This window comes from Sciurus vulgaris (assembly GCF_902686455.1).
Source record: "Sciurus vulgaris genome assembly, chromosome: 2".
Lineage (NCBI taxonomy): Eukaryota > Metazoa > Chordata > Mammalia > Rodentia > Sciuridae > Sciurus > Sciurus vulgaris.
In genome coordinates, this window is record NC_136462.1 from 84,804,975 (window position 1) to 84,824,135 (window position 19,161).

The 19,161-nt window shown below is 33.9% G+C and overlaps 1 protein-coding gene across 1 annotated transcript in view; it reads right to left on the reverse strand.

The window, feature by feature from the left end:
* AQR (aquarius intron-binding spliceosomal factor) overlaps nucleotides 1–19,161 on the reverse strand; it is a 108,875-nt gene that overhangs the window by 81,733 nt on the left and 7,981 nt on the right. The window contains 9 exon segments of the mRNA XM_079127489.1: nucleotides 3,040–3,140; nucleotides 4,478–4,482; nucleotides 4,485–4,542; nucleotides 6,457–6,510; nucleotides 6,512–6,541; nucleotides 6,543–6,579; nucleotides 6,581–6,597; nucleotides 9,103–9,223; nucleotides 14,658–14,693. Coding sequence (XP_078983615.1) covers nucleotides 3,040–3,140; nucleotides 4,478–4,482; nucleotides 4,485–4,542; nucleotides 6,457–6,510; nucleotides 6,512–6,541; nucleotides 6,543–6,579; nucleotides 6,581–6,597; nucleotides 9,103–9,223; nucleotides 14,658–14,693 — 459 coding nt within the window.

Sequence of the window (19,161 nt, forward strand, 5' to 3'; positions counted from 1 at the left end):
AAGAAAGACCAAACAGGAATTTATTGTAGTGGTTCATTAAAAAGGCATAGGGCCTGAATTATGATAGTAGTGTGAATACAAGAAAGGAGAGGAGAGACAAAGTGGGAATCTACTAGCATTCCCTGACTGGTTATAAAGAGGCAGTCAAAGGTCTCGAGTTTTCCAAGCTCAATTGGCTGGCATAATTGAGAGGAACTGGGCAGAAAGGTGAGTTTAAGAGGAAAAAACAATGATTATTCCTATGTAGCTGAGCAAAATTTGAGTTCATGACAATCATCCATTTAGAGGTATAATGGAAGAAATATAGTGAAAGGACAGAAAAGAAATCAGGACCAGAGGGATTTAAGATAAAATCACATCAAGGTAACGGAAAGGAAAGAGGGGCTTCTTAAGCCAGACAAACAAGAGTCAAATTTGGCAAAAAAAAAAAATCAATTGTTCAGCACAACCAAGATGATAAAATGCTGGCTAAAAAAACTATGATGAAAGTAATGAGAGTGGAGCTGAAATAACAACAGGGATGTTCCTACTCGACCCTAATATCCTTCCTACAGTATCCCTTACTCCCAAACTCATCTCTCTGACTTGCAGCTTTTCAATTTCTTCAGTATCACCAGCATGACTCCAGGTTTCACTTTCTTTGTCTTCGCCCTTCTGCTCGTGAGTTTACGCACCTCACTAAATAATCTCATACTCATGACTCAATAACTACTACACATGTACTACGAAAAGTGGCACTTACTGCATTTCTTATAACCATGATCTCCTGCTAGAAATCTCCATTTGTAATGGCAAAACTGGAACCATCTTCTTCAGTGCCAGACCCACTCTCCCCTCACATTCCCCATCCTGGCGAGTTATCTCATTATCACCCACTCATCTAAACAGAAGACCACTTATTTACTGTCAATTTCACACTCAACTCAAAATAGGAGGGAGGGGGAGGGAGAAGGGGAGGTTCACTGGATTGGATGGGGCGGAGTGGGGGGAAGGGAGGAGAGATGGGAATGGAAAAGATAGAATGAATCAGACATAACTTTCGTATGTTCATATGTGAATAAATGACCAGTTTAACTCCAAATCATGTACAACCACAAAAAAAGGGAAGTTATAGTCCATGTATATGTCAAAATACACTGTCATATATAACTAAAAAGATAAAAAAATTTTTTAAATGTAAATAAAACACAGAAAAAAAACTTCCCACTCAACAGCTTACCAACACCCATTAAATAACTCCGCTTTCTCCATTTGCCTCCAATTCACAATTAGTCCAAAATTCTGACTCTCTTGCCCAATTATTACCAAATAATTGCCTTAAATCTTGCTCACCTAAAATCTACTAATTCCAGAGAGAATGTTAAAAGAATTCAAGTTTGATTATAGCACTCTATCAATAAATCTTTTGGGGGATATCATCACGTAAGAGATATAAAAGTCTTCTCACAAAATTATATTTCTTATTAAAAAGTGGTCAAGAAAAAAGTCTAGGATGAAGAAGTAGGTCCATATTAGAATTCTTCCCGATACATCACTTTGTATTTTTAGGGGCAAGTTACTTATTTTTTTCCAAACTCAGTTTTCTCATAAACCCCTGGGGCTATGGGAAGGCCTTGGAATGTGTCAATACTTTGTTCACAGAACCAGGGAAGACAGAAAAAAATCCAAAAGAAGAAAAAGAGAAGTTATAGACTTAAGGAAGGAGAGATATATAAGAAATGGTAGCACTACTGACAGAATAAGGGGTCAAGGGAAAGACAAAACCAAACAAACCCCCTGAAATGCCAAATGACAGAGGTGACTGGTAAGGTGAAAAAGAACAATTTTAGGTTGGAGTGGAAAGTAGAAACCAAAATTCAAGTCAGAGTTACAAGGTTTGAAGGAAAGGCAAATATAAGCTACTCTCCTATAAGGCAGAGGTAAAAGAAGCTATCATAGGCCCAAAGAAAGTAAACCTTGAGAGTGTATGTGTGTGTGTGTTTGCATAAGAAGAAGAGAAAAAGAAGACAGTAGAAGAGTGAATGAAGATGAAGAAAGAAAAAATACTACAGCTAGAACAGTTCTGGAGCAAATAAGTCAAGAGCAGAGACCAGATAGTTTCAAAGACAGAAACAAACCTGAGAGCACAGAGGTCCTTCCCTGGGTCCTCACAGCTCTTTATTTCATGAAATAAATATTAATTACCACAGACTTTCATCCAATTGCCAACAAACATCACTATTAGAAACAACCCATAAAGTAAAGCTGATGGCTAAAATTGTACACAGTAAAATTTGATAAAAAAAAATTAAACTTTGTAGAAATAACTGACCATTTAAAAAAATGATCATGCCAACATCTAAATAGCACATAATAAAAATATACTGATCAACAATGAAGGAAAAAATCAATTTGTAATAAAATTTAGATCAGAAAATTTTGGATACGGATGCTATAAGAGTCACTGTCAACTGCTACTTTAATCCCTATACTTGATTTATTTTTTCCTAGGTATGGATCACCATCAAACATACTATATAATTCATCTGTTCATTGCTCTCTTTTCCAACTAGAATATAAGCACCATAAAAATAGAAATTATTTTTTACTTTGTTCTTTGTTGTATCTCCAATGCCAAATATAATCCCTGTCAAAACAATACACTCAATATTTGTTGAATAAATGAATGAATGATGGTGGGGTATAGAAAACTCATTGTTAAGAATAAAGGAGTAAGAAAAAGTTGAACTGATTAATAGTCTGAAGACTGGAGAAAACAGAATCACTCTTGAGGGACAGATGAGGGACAACAGGAAGAAAGAAGAAAAGTGGTACACTGGTACAGAGAAAAGGAAAGAAGAAAAGTATGATGTGGCTTTGATGATGTTGTGGCTTCTTTTTAAGACCTTTGTAAAAAACATTCCTACAATAGTCTTAATAAAAGCACTTATTAAAAACTTATTTGGACACAGCAATATATCAAATGAAGCCAAAGATACATTGTCTAAGAACTGTAATCCAGCACAATAAGCTAATATGGAATTAGCTTTGTTAACATACTGTTCTCTTGCTTCTGGATCCATCTTCTCATCATTCTTTTTAATCAAATTCCAAAATTTTCTTAGCTTAGGTGTCTTTTTTAATTCTAATTCCAATCGCGCCTGAAAAAGAGGTACCGTTACATTACCAGTAACTTCAATATTTAAAAGGATAAAGACTAAATAATCTATTAACTGGTTTCCTAATACATGATAGAGGGCAATGTGATAAAATCTAAAAACAATAAAACAAACCTTGAAAACTAAGAAATGATTAATTTCTAAAATTCAATTCTAATACTTGTTGAAAAAAAAAGAACTGCCTTTTCTAGTCAAGATTTTAAGCTCAAAGATAAAATTTCTTTATTTCTCAAATTCAGTCTGAAAAATATCAACATTAACAACTGTGAACATAATCACAGACATCTGAAAAATGAGTCTCAAATAATGAACTATCAAAAGTAAAAACAGAAATGCCATCAGTAAATTCTCTATTATGGTACTTAAGTTCAAATTATTCATATGTGCCTTATGTTTTTATTCCATTAACTGCTATAGTGAATGAGTATTCATATCTGAGCATGTACAGAAATAACTTTGTGTAGGAAATACAATTAAGAATAAAGGGTTAGCTGGGTGTAGTGATGCATGCCTGTAATCCCACCAGCTTGGGAGGCTAAGGCAGGAGGAACCAGCCACCCTCAGCAAAAGTGAGGCACTAAGGAACTCAGTGAGACCCTGTTTCTAAATAAAATATAAAACAGGGTTCGGTATGTGGCTCAGTGGTTGAGTGCCCCGATATTGAAAAAAATACATAGGGGCTGGGGAGATAGCTCAGCTGGTAGAGTGCTTGCCTCACAAGCAAAAGGCCCTGAGTTTGATCCCCAGTACCAAAAAAAAAAACAAAAAAAACCAAACAAACATAAATAAAGGGTTACCTTGAAATTTGATAGTTTAAACTTACTCCCTGAGATATGTAAATTTGATATATGCACATATTATCCAATAAAGATTAGGTAAAAAAAATGAAAGTCATTAATATTAAACATGATTCAGACCTTCTTCTGCAGCTGTATGTACATTCTAATCAAGGAAACAATAAAAATTCAAGTTTACATATAGTCTTATCCAAAGAACTACAATAGGAACAATAACCATACATTGTTAAAATTAAGCCTTTCTCTACAAGCTCAAAAGAGAAAGGAATAATTTCTTTCTCTATAAGTTCTATTGATACTAAACTTACCTTGTAATATTGAAATTAGGTGAAACATGTATTATGATGCACATTAAAACTTTAAAACTATAAAAACTACATATATAGTTATGCATGATAACTGCTAAGGAGGAAAAGGAATTTTAGCTAAGCACTTTTATAACCATATTAAAGCTACAGTCTATCAAACTCATTCACTTACTACAAATATACATGCATAATATTCTGAAATTAGATACAGTACGCTGTAAAGCCCATCCACATTGGGAGTGATAAGCGCTGTACTTGACTCCGTATCAAGTCTACTTCCTATTAAAGGTATGAAGCAGAAAGTCTATAAACTTCCTAGCATTTTCAACTAAGTTTTTATACAGGTAATTTTACACTTTTTAAGTTCCTAAGGGAGAAAACATGGCACCAATACTGGAAAGTTGGTGAGATTTTAATAAAAATATTAAAATGAAAGTTTAAAGTTCAATATTTTAAATAAACAAAAGTTAGTGTTAGTTATTAACTGATTCATATCTGCAAAGTCACCTATTCACAGATCTGTACCCCAAATCAACAGCACAGAGCCTCAAAAATTGTGAGCTGCCCTGAATGTACATTCCTAGCTAAGGCTGAGCTGACCCTATTGAATTTGCAGTTCTCACACTAGAAACAAGTATCCTTTTCGTGATCTGATTCAGTGCTACTTTTTTGGAATTAGTGAAGCTTGTTGTTGGTGATTTCATAGTGTTAAAAATGTACCAAACACACCAAGAACAAACATTGAACCTTATTTTTGCGTTTCTAAGTTCACTGGTGCAATAAAGTATTTTTTTCTGTCCCGCACAGAGAAAATACAATTTGTTATATAAGCTCATTCATGAATAACTCACTCAGGAAGCATTGAGTTCTAAGTTACTGAATCAAAAATATTATATAAATAAGATGTCTGTAAACAGAAACACCATAAAATAAAATTATGCAGTGAGAGTTGGACAAAATGTTGCAACCAGAGACTTGCAGGAACCTAACCTTACTTTTCCTTTAGGAGCCAGGGTTCATTATTAGCTTACTCAGGATTCAGTACTTTACAGAGCAAATGTAATTGCTTCAAATAAGTTGACAGCATACGGAACAGAAAACCATTTTCAACATAAATTGGGTTTTAAGTTACTTAAAATTAGCACCAACTACTGGTAACTAAATCTTGCTTTTATTCAATTTCTCATAAGAAATTATATCTATTTGTATTTCTTTTTGCTGTTTAATTTAATTAATGTTAAAGAGATAAAATGGGTATCTATGGGAGCACCATAAATCTTTTCTTTAGGGCTTTACAAGATCCGAGTGAGGCAATACATAGAAACAAGCAATAATCATTCATCAATCAACATCCAGTCGTCAGGATAAGAAAGAATTCCATGCATTCTCCTGCAAGGCTCTAAGTGCATTATCAATAAAAAAATATTTTTAAATAAATATGGATATACCTTCAGATAACCCAGAAGGAAGGTCAAATGAAATTTCCATTTTTTACAAAGATAATCTTACAAAGGATGAAAAGTTATCACACACAAGCATTTCAAAGATAATCCACTATTGTCCTTAATAGTCAACTCAAAATATAACCCTCTTGCAGGGCAAGTGTTGCACACGCTTGGGGAGGCTGAGGCAGGAGGATCCAGAGTCCAAAGCAAAAGCGAGACCACTAAGCAACTCATGAGACGCTGTCTCTAAATAAAATACAAAATAGGACTGGGAAAGTGGCTCAGTAGTCAAATGCCCCTGAGTTCATTCCCAGTACCAAAAAAAAAAAAAAAAAAAAAAAAAGAACCCTCTTGCTTATTAGCCAGTCTGAGCATGAAGCAAGACCCAATAATACTGAAACTACATTTTAGCATGCAGCGTGTGGCACAGGTTTCATTAATCATAGTTCATATTAGTCAAAACTCTGCTGCTTCTCATTTTTGTGTTCTCTTTGAATTTCCAGTTCTCATTATCATTTTTCTTAGAGGTCTAGGTAGAATAAGCTAGGATCAAGTATAAAAACCACTAAAAAGTGAACAAATTTTATAAAGTTATTTTACCGAGATGTGATTAAAATCAAGCTTTTAGCATTCTTTTATTCCCCACCTCATTTGTTATGAAAAGATGGCCACAGAGGTAATCACACCTAAACTCAAACCTAAAAAAACAGAAAACTGAAAGCTGCCCCAAAATATAAAGTAAAATTACCAAACTATTGAAGCAATGATCAAGAAAAAGCAATAGAACTGTCGGTTCATGGAGTGGAAAATTCACCATCATTTTCAGCTAATGCCCGCTTTCAAGATGCGCTTAAAAAAGAATGGAAGTGATCTGGTTCTTCTTAAAAGTCTGAAAAGAAAAATAAGAATACATTTTGAACTAGCTTGTTCATGGGCATTTTCCTCCTTAAAGCACACATCAGTAGCTTTAGAAATCTATTAACAAAATCAAAATAATTAACAAAAAAGATTATTTGTACATGGGTAACGAGGCATTACATGCTTATTTACAATTAAAGATAGCAATTCAAAAACAGGTTTCTAACAGAAGAAACTTGCAGAAATAGCTATAAAATAATGGCTTTAATTCCTTTTGTTTTTCCTTCTGCAAACTATACTTGTATTGAGCTAAGCTTTGTTTTCTTATTAAGAATCTAAAGCATTTTTAATTCTTTGATTTGAACAAAGGAAACTACATGTTTAGGAAAAAATAGTTTTCATACTGTAATTAATCTCAGCGACAGCTTATCCTGCTTTATAAGGTGCTTTCCTTTCTTAACATGTAAATATATTCAAACCTCTTTGATCTACTTCCCCTCCTACTTACTATGATAGTCAAGTGCTCCAAATGTGTGCTCCAAATACTAGTTTCCACTAACTTCTCTAAACCAAGCTTCCATCAATATCACTCCCATGACACTATTATGGCTGGCCAAGTCCACTGAATCCTATCAAACCTCAACTCCTTTTCACTGTACTGAAGGTTTCTTTTCCTTTGTTACTTAAACAGTTGTGTTCCTATTCTTCTTTTCCACCTCATATTACTTTATGGTATACTAATGATTCCAAGTATACATCTTCAGTACAGATTTCTCTCCTCAGCAATATATTCTTAGGTTCCTCTACCAGGAAATTTCATCTAGTTATTACAATATTCATCTAGATAATACAAAAACAATTCAAACTCAATGCCCTAGACTCAACTGAAAAGTTTTGTACCCTCCAAAGTATTCCTCAACCCTCTACTCCTATCTTGGGAATGATACTATCATCAATTATATTCAGTTGCCCAAGTTTGACAGATTTTTGACAATAACCCCCTTTCCTAATGCTATTTTACTTATCAAATCAGATTGATTCTACTTTCTAAATACTATATATCCTCTGAATCTGTACCATGATTCTCCTTATCCATAAATTCACTTTCTAGGTTCTAGTTACTGGTGGTTAACAACCACCAATATTAAATGGAAATATTAAATGGAAAACTCCAGAAACTTAAAAAAAAAAAAAAATCCCTAATTTTAAACTCTACACCACTGTGAATAGTGTGACAAAATCTTGCTCTATCCAGCCTGGGGTGTGAATCATCCCTTTGTTTAGTGTATTCATCTATGCTATATACATTATCCACCCATTAGTCACAGCCCTCTTAGTTATTAAGCACACTGACTCTAATGGTATGGCAGTACTTATGTTCAAGTAACCATTATTTTACTTAACAATGGTCCAAAGTCAAAGAATAGTGATGTTGGCAACTTTAGTCCAGGTGTATTTTTATAGGAAAAAATAAGGATACATACCATTCAAGGTTTTAGATTTCTACTGGGAGTCTATGGATGGCAGGTGGGGTGAGCTCCTATGTTGTCATTTTTCTATTTTAAACCCTAATCACCAAAATGGTCTTCATAACTATCTGGCTCAAAAAAATTTCCTTCCCCCTTTCTGTAATAGCTTGAAACAACTTCATGAAATCCATTGGGTCTCTCAATAGGACAATAAAATCATAGTTTACTCTAAGCTGTAATGTGTCCTGAATGGCAGTCACTTAATGAATACTTGAGAGACATGTCCATGGTTTTATCTTAAAGACTCTAGGTAGAGTGCTTGCCTCGCAAGCACAATGCCCTGAGTTCAATCCCCCAGCATCGCAAAAAAAAAAAAAAAAAAAAAAAAAAAAGACTCTAAATGTCATTTTAAACACCTTCTCTTTCTGGAGACTACCTCCTCAAAGTAGATGACAAATATCCATTCCTTTTCTTCATTTAAAAAAGTATGATTGGAAGGAAAGAGACTATGGATGAGTTGGCCATTTTATGATGGGCAAAGAAAATCTTGGACCTCTAACTGACCAAGTTTCTATTGAGTCAACATCAAAAGAAAACATAACTTCATTAGAAATCTCAAAAAGGAAAAACAGATCCCAAATTGAGGACAGAAAAAACTGAAACTACAATATAACCTCTGTCTTGACTTTTGACATTGTCTAATTGTACTTATTAATATAACCTTTCCTTTATTCCAGCTTCTTATGTCTCTATAATTCATGTTATTCTTTAGTTCTAGGCAAAGCAGAAAAATAACTCCATATTTACTAATTTTTCAATTACAAATTAGAATTTGTAATTACTTATAACTAATTAGAAGTATAAATCAGTAGTGTTCACAGTAAATTTAGAAGTGTCATAATTTAAAAAACTGATATTATCTTTCACATGTCCACTCTTAATAGTACTTTTTACTGGGTAAAGTTCAGCTCTAAAATCACATTTATTGTCTTTAAAAAAGTTCCTCTACTTTATAATGGCTTAAGTAGATAAAGTATAAAAGCTATGAAGTCATTTAAATCTGTTACCTCCCATGCAGGAACATTTTCTCTGAATTTCTCATTCACCATACAGCAGATGGACATTAAATAGGCCTTGCTAGATACCTCTGGAGAATAATTCATCCAGAGATAGTTTTCAAGATACTGGCTGTAAAAAGTAAAAAGACACTGAATATTTCATTAGTACTACCAGTCACTGTATTATTCACTCACCTGGAAAAACAATTATTTACATAGTCCTACACTTTCAAGTAATAGATATCAAAGGTTATCAACATACATAATTATCTCTATAAGATGAACAATAATGTCAAATACATATCAGCTCTAAAACAAAATAATATGAAGGGCACTTTCACAAATAAATGTATCTGAGACATTAGCACTAATTCCTATCAGGAAAAAATGTCTTTCAGAAACTAAGAAAGAGACTGAATCAAAAGGAGGCTTGGTAATTTTTAATTTACATGATATTCCACTTAAGTCAGTTTTCCAATGTAATTAGCATTTCCCCCTCCAGATACCAGAATTCTTGTTTTAAGACTTGTGGAAATATTCCTAAACAATTTGAGGTACTTCTGATTTCCAAAACATAATCTAGTCATTTCTTACCATTCAAAGTAGTTATTAACATCAATTATCCTACTGGCTATAAAATACTGTCAAGCACTAACAAAAAAAGGCAGGACAGTATACGTTGTGTGTGGTACTGGGGACAGAATCCAAGGCCTCATGCCTGCTAGGTAAGCATTCTACCAATGAGTTACATTCTCAGTTCTTTATTTTTAAATGTTTTTATTAGTGCACTATAATTATACATATTAATGGGGTTCATTTTGACATATTCATACATGCATGGAAAATAACTTGCTCTGCTTCAATCCTGAATACTTCCAATTTCCCTTTCTCCCTTCCCCATTTCCCAGTCTCTACTCTATTGGTCCTCCTTCTATTTGTTTATTGTTTTTTTTTTTTTTAAATTGGTGCTTTTTAGGTATACATAAAAGTAGAATTCATTGTGGTATATTCATATATGTACACTGCATAATTTGGTCCATTTCATTCTACAGTTCCCTTTTTTCCCGTCTCTCCTCCCTCCCCCTCAATCTCCTTCTTTTACTTTGCTGATCTCCCTTTCATTTTCATGGGATTCCACCACACCCCACTTTTTATCCTTATTTTGCACCAGCCTCTGCTGAGATAAAATATTCAATCTTTGACTTTCTGGATTTGGCTTATTTTACTCAGCATGGTATTATTCTCCAGTTCCATCTATTTATCAGCAAATGTCACAATTTCATTCTTCTTTATGGCTGAGTAAAACTCCATTGTGTATATCTACCACATTTTCTTCAGCCATTTGCTTTTGACCCAGCCCTTTATTTTATTTTTTAAATTCTGAAACAGGGTCTCCCTAAGTTGCCCAACTATTGCAAACTTGTGTTCCTTAGTCTCCCAAGTATCAAGATTATAGGCATGTACCACCATACCTGGCAAAAGGCAGGACTTTGGCTCCAGCTTTAAATCATTATATATGCATAAATTTTCAAACACACACATGAATACATGGACAATCATTTTAGGTTCTGTTACAGTACTATAGGTTTTTTACTTCTTTTTATGCTTCAAGAGTCTATTTATAATGGTATGTCCATGGACCTTTAGCAATCCTTGGTTAATTTGCAACAACCTTAGTAATTATGTAAGATTTTAACCAAAATAATGGTCAAAAGAATACAAGAGACTAGAGTGCTATGTCATAAATGGGTGAATCTTCAATGCATTCTTTTCTTACAAGTTTAAATTTCTTTATCCTGAATTATGTCCTTTAGCATTTCTGTCATCAATAGTGTATTAACCTATCTTTCTTTGACACTGATTTCATAGTTTAGCTGGGTACAGAATTCTATTTATCCCCCTACATATGATAATGGAACATCCCATTCCATTATATTCTCTATTACTATAATTGAGAAGTCTATAATCAACTATTTATTCTCTTCTTTAATATGTCTTTTTCCTCCAGCAAATTTTAAGATTTCATTCTATCTTTGTTGTTCTGCAGTGGCTGTTTATGATTTGCTGTATTTCTAGAATTTAAAAGACTTGTATTTAAACAACTCTAAAAAATTTTTGAAGATAATCTCTTCTAAACTACCACTTTCCCACCTCTCTAAATCCTTTCTGAAACTCCCATTAGACTTCATTCTAGCCTCTGTATCTCTTCGTTATTTTTCATCTTTTCTCTGTTATTTTCTAGTTAACTTCTCAGATCTCTCTTGCAGTTCACTAATTTCCTTTTTAACTATATCTAATTTGATATTTAATTTGCTCACTAAATTTTAAGTATCAATGATTTTTATTTCCATTATCCCAAAGTCTGTACATTTTTAGTGTCTTCTTTCTTGATCATATATTTTGTTTCTCCTTTTATACCCATACTAATTTTAAACATAAAAATTCAACATTGTGGCTGGGCATGGTGGTGAACTCCTGTAATCCTAGCAGCTTGGGAGGCTGACGCAGGAGAATTGTGAGTTCAAAGCCAACCTCAGCAACTTAATGAGGCCCTAAATAATTTAGTGAAACCCTATCTCTTAAAAATATATATATAAAGGAGTGGGGATATAGCCCTGTGGTGGTAAAGTGCCTCTGGGTTCAATTCTTGGTTCACTCTTGGTTAGCTTAATTTTTGTAACTGGGACTGTGAACTCACCTTTATCAGGGGTTTATCTGTAGGAATATTTTGCAAAATGGTTGGACTACCTATCCTTTCAAAGTATCTTCATATTTATTTCTGCTAGATGCCCACAGATTTCACTACCTAGTCACTGTTTCCCAGAGTAATGTCTTGTTCTGAGTATGACAAACTCAAAACCGATTCTGTACATTTTTCATACAAAGAAACAAAGGCAATAGTCAATGATTGGCCTCATGTAATATAGACATGGCCTTGACTGTGAACAACATCTCTTCCTCTAAACTTAAGGATTTGTTCAGTTATTCCCTGATAGTATTTTAGCAGTTACATCAAATGCAATTTATATCATATATAACAGTACCTCCTTCCAACAAATTTCATCAACAGAAACCTTTCTTTCTCAGTTCACTTTCCAATACCCAGCTAACTTTGTCTCACTTTCTTCTCTAGCAAGAGCCCCTAAATTACTTTTTTCTCTTTTTTTAAATAATTATTTTATTTATTTTTATGTGGTGCCGAGGACTGAACCCAGTGCCTCACTCACGCTAGGCAAGCACTCTGCCACTGAACTACAGCCTCAGTCTCCCTAAATTATTCTATAACACAAATTTTAGAATGGTTATGTCTGGAAGCTGGTTAGAGAATATGACATTCTTACATTGAAGGTATACACAAAAGTTCCTAAAAGACAACAACCCACTTTTTCAGTTATCAAAAATCTTCCACTGTCATTGATGAATTCAGTGTTTTGTTATCCAAAACACATCCTGCCAGTTGCTTAGACAAAGGGAAACGACAGAAAGGGAGGGAGGCTGGGAATAGGAAAAAGGGAAGAATAATTTCCTATATTCATATATGAATTCACCACTAATGAAACTGTATATCAGGTACAATCACAAGAATGGGATCCTAATTAGAATAAGCTATACTCCATGGATGTATAATATGTCAAAATACACTCTACTATCATGTGTATGCAAAAAGAATTTTTCTAAAAATCCTGTACATCCTCCTGATGTCTTTACTCTAGATGTCTGATTAATTTTAATTGTATAACATTATCCTCTTGATTTGCTATAGTCTGGATCTTGAATATCTTCCAAGGGACCATGTTTTGAAGGCTGGGAACTCAGCCTGTGGTGCTATGTGGAGATCGTTAAACCCCTAGGAGGCAAGGTTTAGTGGGAGAAAGTTAGGTCATTGGAGCCATGCCCTTGAAGGGGATATTGGGGCCCTAGCCCCTTCCTCTCCCTTTGCTTTTCAGCTGCCTAAGGTGAACAGATCTGTTCCACCATGTGTTCCTGCCATAATTTATTATGACACCACAGGTCTAAAGAAACAGGGTCAAGCAATCATAGTCTGAACCCTCTGAAACAATGAATCAAAAGAAACCTTTTTTATTATCTCAGGTATTTTGTTACAGTAATAAAAAGCTGGTTAACACAGCATTCTTGAAAGCTGATGTGACACGGTGGAAATGGCATGTTTATCTAAGGACTAGGTAGGTCTAATTTCTAGCCTCAATTTTCTCCTCTACAAAACAAGATGATCAAAATGGGATTTTGTGAAGATGTAATGAGATCATATTATAATACAGTTCTCACAGTTACTTACTTTAATTCCCAACTACAAACTTCAATTTCCTTCTGTGAGAATGGTAAGACCACCCACTTTATGTCATTTTTATGAGGACTGAATTACTGCACACAGAGAATAAATATTATAAATACAGAGGCTTTGACCTCTGATTCAAAGCAGATCTCAACAGGCAGTGAGAAGTGGAAAAACCATGAGTCTTGATATCAGGCATTGACACACCAGCTCTCCCAATTACTTAATTGTAATATCTTGAACAAATTACTTCAGTTCTCTGATTCCAGCTTCTTCCAGTAAATGGAAAGGATAATATATCCTTTATAGGATTGCTACTGAGTCATCTATAAATAAAAATGTTTAACACTAAGCCTAGCACAGGCAAGAATTCAATAAATGGTAAATATTACTATTATCAACAACAATCCTGGCTTTTATTTTCAGCATACTGGCCCAACCTAATTATAACATGATCTAATCTACCTTCACAATTTAAAGTTGTACATTCTCTCATCTGAAATATCTGTTATCAGTGAACAGGCTGAAATAATGTTTCAATGGTAAAAACACATTAGGTTGGCAGGAAGAAAAAATGGCTGTAGAATATACCAAATTTATTCAAAATGATCACTACAAACCTAGCAAGACAGAAAATGCTTAGCATTTGTTACCTTAAGTAGTGAGAAACAATGCAAAATACAAGTTATTCTGATAATGGGGCATCTTTGGAAAATAGGATATATATATATATATATATATATATATATATATATATATATATATGCCCAAAATAAATCAATCACAAAAATATGAATCCTCACAAATTTAGAATTATTTTCTTTCTTTCTTTCTTTCTTTTTGGGAGAGGATGGTACCTGGGATTAAACTCAGGGTCACTAGACAACTGAGCCACATCTGCAGTCCTATTTTGTATTTTTATTTAGAGATTTGGTCTCACTGAGTTGCTTAGTGCCTTGCTTTTGCTGAGGCTGACTTTGAACTCATGATCCTCCTGTCTCAGCCTCCCGAGCTGCTGAGATTACAGGCGTGTGCCACAGCACCCAGCTTAGAATTACTTACTTTATTTATTGTTGTTCTTGTTTATTATTTTGGTGCTGGGGACTAAACCCAGGTCCTTGTGCATGCTAAGTATGTGCTATACCACTGAGTTACACTGTCAGAGGACAGAATTATTTTTTTAACTGCTCACAGAAATATATTTTAAAAGTAGCTAAAACTTAAATCGCGTTGTCATCTTTAACTTATCAAATAATTCCTTTTAACTCACCTAAATTCCAACAGCATTATCTTTCGGATGGCAAATCTAAAAACATAAACACAAATAATATTTAATATTTAATAAACAGGTATATCAAATAATTAAATAGAAAACAAAATACTGAAGAGTTCTCAATGTAAACGCATTTTGGAATCTTTTGTTTTAAAATTAAATAACATCAGATCACAACTGTCAAAGGCTAACCAGTACAACCTGTACAGAGGCCTCACACATTTGGTAAGTGCTCTATAACTGAGCTACACCCCCAGGTCTGAACAACTTCTTAAGCATTAACCATCATGCTTTTATTTCATGGGCACATTTATGTCACAAATTTCAAAGTCAGATGTCTCACATAGTTCTTAGTCTTGACAGTGAACCTAAAATATAAGCAAATATTTTGTAGGGATTACCAGATCATTTTGCTTCCTTTTTATAATAGAAATACTTTTGTTTTATATGAATAGATGATACTACAAGTCATGGGGTATCTCTCCAAAGGCAGGTTCGAACAACACTAATTTAGTTTTATCATCTTATAACAGTAGAAATAAGTAGCCAGAACAGAACACTGCCACTAGATAATAGTTTCCAACTTGAAAATTACATGTATATGAATTATAAATTTAATATCCCAGGAGACCATTATCGTGTCAAAATCCTATTCCACTGATTTCTGAGCTCTTAAATAGTTTCACTAAGCAAATAATGTCACAGAACTTTGCTGAGAATGAAATGAAGATTTTTACTATATGCAAAAGTACAAAGATAGAACACTATTAAGGTACTGGCTTCTAGAGCTATCTAGGCTGCAGAGTGGATGCAACACCTTGAGTGACACACACTAAATCTCCAGCCTAACTAAAGTGTACATGCAAAGCACTAGACATCATTTCAGAAGAACTTCGAAGATAAGTATGAAAAGTTCCAGTTGTATAAGTTACCAATATTCACTGAGAGCAAGCATACAATGTACCCAACACTGTGCCACAAACTTAACAAACATTTCATTAAATTCTTCCAAAGCTGGACAATTTATATACAGCATTAACTGTATCAGTAACTCACTGATTAAATCTAATAAGAAAAAGAGAGGACATGCAAAGGAAAATTCCTTTGCTGCCATCACTGCTACTGCTTCCTGTCCTGGGATACGGTCATGTAAAACATGGGGTTTGGATGGCTGCAGCCTCCTGGTAATCACAAAGGGAAAGCCAAAAGAATTTTCTGAACATAGCAACAAGAGTCCTGACATTATGAACTTCTGAACTATCTACTTCTAAATTTGTTAAATAGATGATTAAAAAATAAATAACTGTGAACAAAAGATGCCAGTCACAAAAGGGTATATATTGTGATTCTACTTAAAGTTCAAAAAGAAGCCAAACTATATTTTTCTTTTTTTCATTACAATGTTAAAATAAAGGAACAAGGAGGGGGCTTCTGAATCACTGACAACATTTGCTACATTTTGTTTTTCTGTTGTTAAATTTCATAATAAAAGGGTTTATACATTTCAAATAAAAATTATAGGGGCTGGGGTTGTGGCTCAGTGGTAGAGTGCTCAACTGGCACGTGTGAGGCACTGGGTTCGATCCTCAGCACCACATAAAAATAAATAAAATAAATGTACTGTGACCATCTACAACTAAAAAATTTAATGTAAGCATTGACAAAAGTAACTTGCAGCCAGACACGATGGCACACAATGTCGTCCCAGCAGCTGGGGAGGCTGAGGCAGGGAGGATCCAGAGTTCAAAGCCAACCTCAGCAAAAGCGAGGTGCTAAGCAACTCACTGAGACCCTGTCTCTAAAAAACACAAAATAGAGATGGGGTTGTGGCTCAGTGGTTGAGTGCCTCTGAGTTCAATGCCGGGTAAACACCATCCCCCCCCCCCCCCAAAAAAAGAATAAATTGCTCTACAGGTAATTTTTTAAAGCATAAAAACCAATTAGACGAATTCACAATAGGATTAATAATCATACCACAGTATGCAAGAGATTTCTAGAAAGCAATGGACTCTGTCCTACTTAAGAACAGAGTACTGCATAAAAGTCAGAGAATCTGGAGTTAGTATAGTCCTTTCCAACTGCTGGGAAGCAGTGGGGCAAATTATTAAAACTCCTTGTACTAATTTCCTCATCCCCAACATGAGGATGATAACAGTGTTACAGGGTTCTTGTGAAGATGATAAGCTACTACATGCAAGGTGCTTAGAAAGAAGCTGATACAAAGTTGGCACTTAACAACAATTATAATTTTGAATAGTTTACAACTCGGATATATAAGTTTGCCAAATCTGACAAGGCCGAGAACAGCAAAAAAATGAGTCAATTATGTAACATACACACATTAATTACATGACTGAGCAAAAAGACTTTTTAAGAATTACCTAATTTTGAGATTTTAGAAGTGATTTTTTTTCTTTTATTACATCATAAGAATATTAAGATCTAATTGATTTATTTCCCAAATGCATTCTGGGGAAAATGGAATTGAGTGCAAAAAATGTATATCATGAGAAGTTTAATTATATATCAAGATAACCTTAGGGCTATACACCCGGCCTGTTATGATAGCCTACTAACAGGTTAATAAATATTACATCGAGTCATTTCCCCAATATGGAAGGTGCCACATAGCTCAGCAAAATAATTTCCTCAAACACTAATCTAAAACACTGGTCATTTACATTTTAAACACATACTCTGATTTATGTGTTTGCTCTTAGTATTCAAAAATGTATACAGATGAGAAAATGGCTATTAAAGTGCCACTGTAAATCTCTGCAAGTTCCACCAGTAACAGTTAAAAATAATGTAGCTGATGTGGCTTTAAAAAAAAAATCACTGACAGCTTTCAGTTATGTTATTACAAAAATTCTTTCAGGAAGAAATACTAATAGCAAGAATTTAAATGGGAAAAAAATTACTATCCAGGGCAGTGAAAGGTATATTATTAATATGGAAAAAAAACGCGCGCGCACACACACACACACACACACACAAAATATCACTCCAAGAATTTACCTACCAACTCATCTTAAAAATCTCCTCAGGCAATTTTATCCACACCCATTCTCAGATCAAGTCCTATATCAAATATCTGCTCAAATTTCAGGTCTTTAAGGAGGATTTGTCTGATCATTTTATCTAAAGTAGGGCAGTCCCTGTCACTATGCCCTAGCTACATTTTAATTCATAGCTGGTAATGATGGCTGATACAAAGTAGGCTCAAATCAGTCTAATCTGAGCGCTACACCTAGATTCCCAACTATCTATTCTAATTCCCATCTGCATGGCTAGAAAATAGAGTTCAAGATAACCAAAACTGAACTCATGTTCTACACCCAATCCCATCCCAATAACAATGGCAAAAGTCAGTAATGGCACCACTAATCACCCAATGAGTTAAGCAAAAAACTTAGGAGTCATCCTTGATTTCTCCATTTTCTTCACCCACTACATCTAACAAGTTTCTTCAATTCTTTCTTTCTCTGATGATTTCTCAACTTTCTTTCCATGCGAGTCCAAGCCATCATTATCTTAAACATGATTACTATAATATTCAAGTAATTTCCTGCCCCTTGCTCCTCCAAAACCAAATTCTCTTTTTCAAATATTACCATTATAATTTAAAGCTCTTCACTGGTTTCCTATTGCTTTTCAAATAAAGAACAAAATCTTTAACATGGCCTTTGTACCCTCCTACTTCTATAGGCTCACAAATTGAAAATTAAAATAAAACAACTAGCTTCCTATTTTGACATTGCCCTAAGTTTGCCTTCAAAATATTTAACAAAATTTGTCTCTTAAGATTCAAACACATGAAAAATCTGTAACATTCATAACATTAATGTTTCTATTTCATATTATAACATTTAGACAACCATCCTGTTAAAATACTGGGCTTATATCCATACAGGTGAATATATGGTAAGATATGTTATTAAATTTAGAAGAAAAATGAATGATAGAGAATGGCATGTATAAACCCTTTTGTGTTGAGTGAGGCAGAGAACCAAAACAGATATATACACAGATTTTATATATATATAGTATATATATAAAAATATATATATAAAAATATATACACATACACTCACATAAATTAGGGGCTAAGGAGCATGAAAGATTTATTGAAAGTTATGTCCTTTTATATTTTGTCTCAAAATAACTTTAAATGATTATTTTTTAAAACTACACTTTTGTATGTTACATATACATATTATTATTTTGAATTTGTTTTAATTTTATAATTTTTAAAAAAAAAACCTTTTAGTTGTAGATGGACATAATGCTTTTATTTCATTTATTTATTTTTATGTGGTGCTAAGGATCAAACCCAGTGCCCCACATGTGCCAGGTAAGCACTCCACACTGCCACAACCCCAGCCCTTAATTTTATAATTTTAAGAATGTTTTTCAGAAAATTTTTCAGACAGACACGATATGAAATTAGCATTAGTGAAGTAGAATCTCTATGTTTACTCTTTCACATTTCTTCAAAAAC